Source organism: Otolemur garnettii, unplaced genomic scaffold, assembly GCF_000181295.1.
Source record: "Otolemur garnettii isolate 467f Iridium unplaced genomic scaffold, OtoGar3 scaffold00008, whole genome shotgun sequence".
Classification (NCBI taxonomy): domain Eukaryota; kingdom Metazoa; phylum Chordata; class Mammalia; order Primates; family Galagidae; genus Otolemur; species Otolemur garnettii.
The window spans coordinates 11,426,783-11,435,240 of NW_003852403.1; the positions used below are offsets into that span (position 1 = coordinate 11,426,783).

General features: G+C 39.5%; 1 protein-coding gene across 1 annotated transcript in view; it reads left to right on the forward strand.

The window, feature by feature from the left end:
- Positions 1–8,458, forward strand: part of AP3M1 (adaptor related protein complex 3 mu 1 subunit) — a 27,413-nt gene that overhangs the window by 10,085 nt on the left and 8,870 nt on the right. Inside the window, exons 2-4 of the mRNA XM_003783538.3 lie at positions 1,506–1,781; positions 3,537–3,708; positions 7,602–7,739. Of these exons, the coding sequence (XP_003783586.1) occupies positions 1,509–1,781; positions 3,537–3,708; positions 7,602–7,739 (583 nt within the window). The 5' untranslated portion in view covers positions 1,506–1,508. The remainder of the gene's footprint in view (positions 1–1,505; positions 1,782–3,536; positions 3,709–7,601; positions 7,740–8,458) is intronic.

Sequence of the window (8,458 nt, forward strand, 5' to 3'; positions counted from 1 at the left end):
TTTTTTTTTTTTTTAGACAGAGTCTCTTTCACCCTCAGTAGAGTGTCATGGCGTCATAGCTCACAATAACCTCAAATTCTTGGGCTCAAGGGATCCTCTTTCCTCAGCCTCCTAAGTAACTGCTAGGATTACAGGAGCCCATCACACCACCTGTCTATTTTTAGAGATGGAGGTCTCACTCTTGCTCAGGCTGGCCTTGCCCTCCTGAGCTCTGGCAATCAACCCACCTCAGCCTCCCAGGTGTGAGGCACCTCATCCGGTCTTCCATTTAGATCTTTGATACATTTTGCGATTTTTTTTTTTTTTTGTATAGGATATGAGGTAGAAATCCAGTCTTCTTTTGTATGTGGAAATCCATTTGTCTCAGCACCACTTATTTAAAGGGCTATTTTCTTTCTAAATAGATGGGCTTGGCATCCTGGTTGAAAATCAATTTACCATAAATGTAAGGGTTAATTTTGGGACTCTCAACCGAATAGTTTTGTGGTAAATTTCGAAATCAGGAAGTGTGAGTCCTCCATCTGTTCTGGAGGACTTGGTCTTTTGCATTTCCCTGTCAATTTTAGTATTAGCCTGTCAATTTCCACTAAGAAGGCAGCTGAGATTTTAATAGGGATTGCATTAAATCTGTAGATTAATTTGGGGAGTACTGCCATCTTAATAAGATTACATCTTTCAATCCATGAACATGGAATGTCTTTCCATTTTTCAGGTCTTTTTAATTTACTTCAACAATGTTTTGTAACATGCACTGTATAAGTCTTATACTTATTTTGTTAAATTCAGTTCCTAAGTATTAACATTTTTGATGCTATTGTAAATGAAACTATTTTCTTAGTCTCATTTTCAGATTATTTATTGCTGTGTATGTGGAAATACAATTGATAGTGTGTGTTAGGATTTTCTGTATACAAGGTTGTATCTTCTATAACACAGACAGTTTGACTTTTCCTTTCCTTTTTTCTTTTTCTTTTTTTTTTTTTAAGAAACATTTTATTTTATTTAATTTTTGCATTTTTTTGGCCAGGGCTGGGTTTGAACCCGCCACCTCCGGCATATGGGGCCAGTGCCCCATTCCTTTGAGCCACAGGCGCCGCCCGCTTTTCCTTTCTAATTGGAAGCCTTTTGTTTTATTTTCTTGCTTAACTGCCCTGGGCAGAACTTCCAACTATCATATAAATGGTGAGAATGGACATCCTTGTTATTGGGGGAGCGCTTTTGGCCTTTCACCATTAAATATGATATTACCTGTGGGGTTTTAGTGATGCTCTTTATTGGGTTAGGGAAGTTTCTTTGGAATAAATTTTACTTGCTCAGGGTGTATGATTTTTTTTTATATATTACTGAATTGGGTTTGCTAGTGTTCTGTTGAGATTTTTTACATCTGTATTCATAAGTGATATTTGTCTATAGTTTCTTTCATTGCCTTAGTCTGGTTTTGTGTCAGTGTAATAAAAAGATACGTTTTGATGGATAATAAATTCAGACCTTTTTTTCTCCAACAGAAAATGATCCACAGTCTATTTCTCATAAACTGTTCTGGTGACATATTTCTAGAGAAGCACTGGAAGAGCGTTGTAAGCCAGTCTGTCTGTGATTATTTCTTTGAAGCTCAAGAGAAAGCTGCTGATGTTGAGAATGTACCACCTGTCATTTCAACCCCTCACCACTACCTCATCAGTATCTACCGGGATAAGCTCTTCTTTGTGTCTGTCATACAGACGGAAGTGCCACCTCTCTTCGTAATTGAGTTCTTGCATCGAGTTGCTGACACTTTTCAGGTTTGCTATCCATCAGACCTTTCTTTTTTCTTTCTTTTTTTTTTTTAAAGATAAAGTCTCACTTTATCGCCCTCGGTAGAGTGCTGTGGCGTCACAGCTCGCAGCAACCTCCGACTCCTGGGCTTAGGCAATTCTCCTGCCTCAGCCTCCCAAGTAGCTGGGGTTACAGGCACCCACCACAACACCTGGCTATTTTTTTGTTGCAGTTTGGCCGGGGCTGGGTTTGAACCTGCTCCTCTCAGTATATGGGGCTGGCACCCTACCCTCTGAGCCACAGGTACCACCCACCATCTGACCTTTCTAACTTACATTACCCAAGTTAGTTGGAGGTGAGATACAATTATATTCTTCAATTACCTAGCTTTTGATGCGTACTGTCTCTCTTCTCTCATTTTAACTAAGCATAAGTTCATAAACTCTTTTCTGTAGGGTATACAGTGGCACACATGGCTATGAAGAACACTTTTTTGTTTTTTTTTTTTGAGACAGATTACTCACTCTGTCACCCTGGGTACAGTGCCATGGCATCATAATAGCTCACAACAACCTCGAACTCGTGGGCTCAAGCAATTTTATTGCCTCAGCCTCCCGAGTAGCTGAGACTACAGGTGCCTGCCACTTTGTCCAGCTAGTTTTTTCTGTTTTTAGTATGGACGAGGTCTCACTTTTGCTCAGGCTGCTGTTGAACTCCTGAGCTTAAGCAGTCCACCTGCCTCATCCTCCCAGGGTGCTAGGATTACAGGCATGAACCACCTCGCCTGGCCAATTTTTTTCACATGTATTACAAATTACAACTGGCTCTCTGTGTCTGTAGGTTTCATATCCATGAATTTAACCTACCTCAGATCAAGAAAAAAACGGCATCTGTACTACATATGTACAGAACTTTTTTCTTATTTATTCCCTAAACAGTGTAACAACTATTTACATAACCTCTGCATTATATTAGGTATGATAAGTAACCTAGAAGTGACTTAAAGGTATATGGGAGGATGTGCATAAGTTCCATAAAATAATATGACATTTTATTTCAGGGACTTGAGAATTGGTGGATTTTGCTATTGTGGAGGTTCCTGGAACCAATCTTACAGATACCCAGGAGCAGAAACAATAGTGCCCTGGTACAAAGTTCTCTGGATGACCCCAAGATTTTTATTGGTTATGCAACTCTTCTGTATTTATATTTTATTATTTCCTCCTGGCTTACTGAACAGAACCAAATAATATAACTTATTCACGTGTGTTTTGCAGTAATCAGGGCAAATGAAGTTTGTAGTTCATGTTCTAGTTGCAATTCAATCTAAAAATCCTAAGAAAATATTGAGGAATAACGTTAGTACTATAAGAGGGCTTCCCCCACTTCAGCTTTACGTATTTTCAACATCTTTTTTTTTTTTTAGAGACAGAGTCTCATTTTGTCACCCTCAATAGAGTACTGTAGCATCATAGCTCACAGCAACCTCCAGCTCTTGGGCTTAGGCGATTCTCTTGCTTCAACCTCCCGAGTAGCTGGGACTACAGGGGCCCACCACAATGCCCGGCTATTTTTTTGTTGCAGTTTGGCTGGGGTCAGGTTTGAACCCTCCACCCTCAGTATATGGGGCCAGCGCCCTACTCACTGAGCCCCAGGCGCCACCCTGTTTTTAACATCTTAAACAATTAATTATGTTACTGAGTTTATTCTTCAAAACAAAAAGTATTTAGCAAGTCTTTATTCATGACTTATATTGTACAATATTATGTATCTTTTGTTAGGACTACTTTGGTGAGTGTTCAGAGGCTGCAATTAAGGATAATGTGGTCATTGTATATGAACTCTTGGAAGAAATGTTAGACAATGGATTTCCACTGGCTACAGAATCTAACATTTTGAAAGAACTGATTAAACCACCAACAATTCTACGTTCTGTTGTCAACTCTATTACAGGTAAGATAAAAGCATACTCTACCTGAAACTGAGCAATTAAAACTTCATGAGCAATTCACTGTTGGCTTATGATGTGACAGATCGTTAAAGGAGTCCAGTTTGGCCAGAATTAAAGTTGCTAGCAGTGGGGAAAATGGATGTACTGTATACATATTTCTTTTCTAGTAAGAGGCCCAGTCTTAAATGTTAAAGAACTTTTGGTATTCACTCTCTTATTACAGGGTTTTCTATGAGCTACAACCATATTACTATTATTTAACACTAAATAATAAGACTGAATAAATTATCCCACTTAATCCCATGGAAGACAGTGTATGAGGCCACTTAGAAGAGCATTTTGTCTGTTTACAGCTTGGCATTTTAATATTTAATACAGTATTATGCAAATAGCATGCTACTGCCCCACAATACCATAATATAGAGCATGTAAGACTCTTTACCACGCAGTATGTAGTGTCTCCTCCAGTTGTTTTGTTTATATACATGCAAAAGTTATATTAAGAAAAAAGAAAACAGGAAATTGGTCTACTTATGAGAATTAGTTTACTTATGAGATCTCAGGCACTGTGGGCCTGTACTTGTTGATAAACTTCCAATTGGGCTTAATTCTTTTTTTTTTTTTTTAAGAGACAGAGTCTCACTTTATCACCCTTGGTAGAGTGCTGTGGCATCACAGCTCACAGCAACTTCCAACTCCTGGGCTTAGGCGATTCTTTTGCCTCAGCCTCCTGAGTAGCTGGGACTACAGGCACCCGCCACAGCGCCTGGCTTTTGTGTGTGTGTGTGCTTTTTTTTTCGGCCGTGGCCCATATTGAACCTGACACCTCTGATATATGGGGCCGGCGCCCTACTCCTTTGAGCCACAGGTGCCGCCCCCAGATATTTTTTTGGTTGTTACAGTTTGGCTTAGGCCGGTTCGAACCCACCACCCTCAGTATATGGGGCCACATCCCACCCACTGAATCACAGGCACTACCCTGGGCTTAATTCTTAAGTGTAGCTAGAAATTAGGTACAGTTTTCTTTTGAAAGTATTAAAGTCTTTTTGAGAAGAATTCCTATGAAATTTTGTATGCCACTCCAACTATACTGTCCACCATTATAAACCCCTCTCCAATGCATTAATCTAAAACTGGAATGAGAACAGCCTAAAAGAAAAAGATCATTTAGCAACTCTATTCATCTTCAGTACTAGGGTGAGTATTAAGAGAAATTCAGAGAAAAATAAGGTGGAGTGTCAGTGCTCCTAAAACTTACACCCTAAATGCAAGACTGGAAAATTAATTAAAATATGCAAGTAAAAGAGACCTTTTCTTTTTTTTTGATACAGAGTCTCATTTTAATGTCACCCCCAGTAGAGTGCTGTGGCATCGTAGCTCACACCAACCTCAAACTTTTAGGCTCAAGCTATTTTCTTGCCTCAGCCTCCTAAGTAGCTGAGACCACAAGGACCTCCCACAACACCTGGCTATTTTTAGAGACAAGGTGTTGCTCTTCTTGCTCAGGCTGATCTGTAACTGGTGAGCTCAGGCAATCCACCCACCTCAGCCTCCCAGGTGCTGGGATTACAGGCATGGGCCACTATGCCCAACTGAAAAGAGATCTTTATTGTTTGTTTTTTATTTTTTGAGACAGAGCCTCAGGCTGTCGCCCTGGGTAGAATGCCGTGGCATCATAGCTCACAAAAACCTCCAACTCCTGGGCTTAAGTGATTGTCTTGCCTCAGCCTCCCAAGCAGCTGAGACTTCAGGCACCTACCACAGTGCCCAGCTATTTTTTGGTTGTAGTTGTCATAGTTGTTTGGCAGGCCCGGGCTGGATTCGAACCTGCCAGCTCTGGTGTGTGTGGCTGACTCTTTAGCTGCTTGAGCTATAGGCACCAAGCCTCAAAAGAGTTTTTAAAAAGCAATTCCATACTTTATAGATGTGTAGTAACATTGGAAATTATACACGATATAATATTAAGTGGAAAAACCAGCCCAAAATCCATAAAAAGCTGAGCACAGTGGCTCACATCTGTAATCCTAGCCCTTGGGAGGCTGAGGTGGGTAGATTGCGTGAGCTCACATGTTCGAGACCAGCCTGAGCCAGAGCAAAACCGCATTTCTAAAAATAGCCGGGCATTGTGGCAGGCGCCTATGGTTCCAGTTACTTGGGAGGCTAAGGCAAGAGAATCATTTGAGCCCAGGAGTTGGAGGTTGCTGTGAGCTATGACACCATGGCACTCTACCAAGGGTGACAAAGGGAAACTCTGTCTCAAAAAAAAACCCATAAAAAGTTTTTCTTCATTATATGTTATAGACAAAAACATGTATAACATTCTAAATATTTACAATGATTATCTCCAGCTAAGGAAACACTGATTATCTTTATTTTTGCTTTATACTTTCTGATTTTCCAAAATAAATATATATTTATAGTTAGAAAAAGTTACTGAAATACAGAACGTAAAAATATAATATAGACTCCTGAGGCAATATAAAGCTCAAGATAATGGTTCAGTGGATGGAGTACCTATACTGGGTAGCCCTCAGCCACCCTAGAGGGAATTCGTAGAATTTAGGAAGAGAGTGAGGAGAAAGCATTCTTCATAGATGAAAGTATATGCAAAAAAACACACATGAAGTGAAAAACCTTGATTTCCATTAACCTCTTTAGCAGAAATGGAACTGTTTTTCACTTGAGAAGTTTGAGTTAAAATCGAGAGGTGAAAGCTGAGAAAGGCCTTGAATGGTAGGCTAAATATTTAGCTTGTATCATAAAGCCAGTGGAGAAACATTAGCGTTTGAGCAGGATGATAACATGATTAAAGGAATGATTTTTGAAAATTCTTCCAGGAAGCAACAAGTTGGAGTTAGGAACACCAGCCATAAGTAGACTACAAAATCGTATCTACAGTGTAGTTACAACTATATTTTAAACCACAATTTAAAACAAAATTATTAAAATAGAAAAAATAATAAATGCCACCTATTTATAGGGGACATGTTTAAAGAAATATGCCAGAAGATTACTGTTATATTAAAATGATAATACCCTGGTGTCAATGCAGTGGTTCGCAACCTTCCTAATGCCGCAGCCCTTTAATACAGTTCCTGTGGGTTGCGACCCACAGGCTGAGAACTGCTGTGTTACTAGAAATGTTAATGATAGTTGTATTTTTGTAGTAAGAAGATAGTTTTTTGAAAGCCACCTTTCTGAACTTTGTACAATTTAGAATTTGGTTAAGCATATCCTACTTAGAAATGTAAATTAACCAAAATGTTGTTAAGTAAGTCATCACTCAAGGATAAACTTTTTGGACAACCAGACTTCTTTTCTAGATGCTTGTCAGTTTATCAGAAATTAGTCAGATATTGAAAATTAGCTATATTGCAGCCATAGGGACATGCTGACCTGAAATGCGGGAAAAGCCAGAGTATATTCTTCATTCGTTTACTCTACTAAGGCCTCCTTGGCAGCATGTAGTGTAAAATTAAGATGAATACCAAATGGCCTAGTTATAACTCTGTATTTGCAGTGGAGACATTTTATTGGCAGAAGAAATAACCAGCCTCTTTTCATCAGTGGCATCAGGATGAGATTCTGTGGTTCAGCCTCTGGAATCAGGTTAGGTTACCACTAACACACAGGAAGCAAAAGATAAGTAAATGAATTCAACCTGGTTTGGCAGCTAGACAGAGAAACACATGGCCTATTTCTGTCTTCTGGAAATTTGATCATGTCGGTATGGCTATGCCTCTGACAGTTCTGGAGACCATCCACAACTTTAATGAAGAAAACTCCTAACATTGACGAAGCAGCTAAAGCATTCTTTTTTTCTTTTTTCTGGCAATAGCTTTTTCTGATGACCATTTTCCACATCAGCTTTGTTTTTTCCTTTTCTGATTTCTAGGCAGTAGTAACGTTGGGGATACACTCCCCACCGGGCAGCTGTCCAACATCCCATGGCGTCGGGCAGGGGTAAAGTACACCAACAACGAAGCCTATTTTGATGTCGTTGAAGAAATAGATGCAATTATAGATAAATCAGGTAATTGTGTGCATGTGGTCATATTTGGGGAAAAACAATTCAGCTGACACAGGCTGAATAGATAATTGAAATCCGTTGGCAGTATGATTTCAGTGGAAAGGCATTCGTTTTCTAATGATTTAAAAATCTGCTTATTTTGACTAGATGCTACATATAATTTTCATAACCACTAGTTGTAATCTGCCAGGCATTTGTAAATCAGAACTTATGATGCATTACTTTTAAGTCGATTATTACCCTCTATACCTCTCTTTCTTGCTGTTTATTCATTCTAACAATTCTTGCATATCTGCCACACGCCATACTTTTGCTACATTATGTACTATACTTCTAGTGAGGGCCCCTTTCTGATTATTTTTGTAAGCAGACAAAAAACAGTACTCTAGGGCTGGGTGCAGTGGCTCACGTCTATAATCCTGGCACTCTGGTTGGCCAAGGCAGGTGGATACCCTGAGCTCACAGTTTCAAGACCAGCCTGGGCAAGAGCGAGAAAAAATAGCCAGGCATTGTGGCAGGTGCCTATAGACCCAGCTACTTGGGAGGCAGAGGCAAAGAGAACAGCTTGAGCCTAAGAGTTTGAGGTTGCTTTGAGCTGTGATACTACAGCACTCTACAGAGGGTGACAAAGTGAAACTGTCTCAAAAACAGTACTCTATTGGAATCATAATATTTTATTATCAAAAGCGTCTAATCCTATCCTTCCTTTTTTTTTTTTTTTT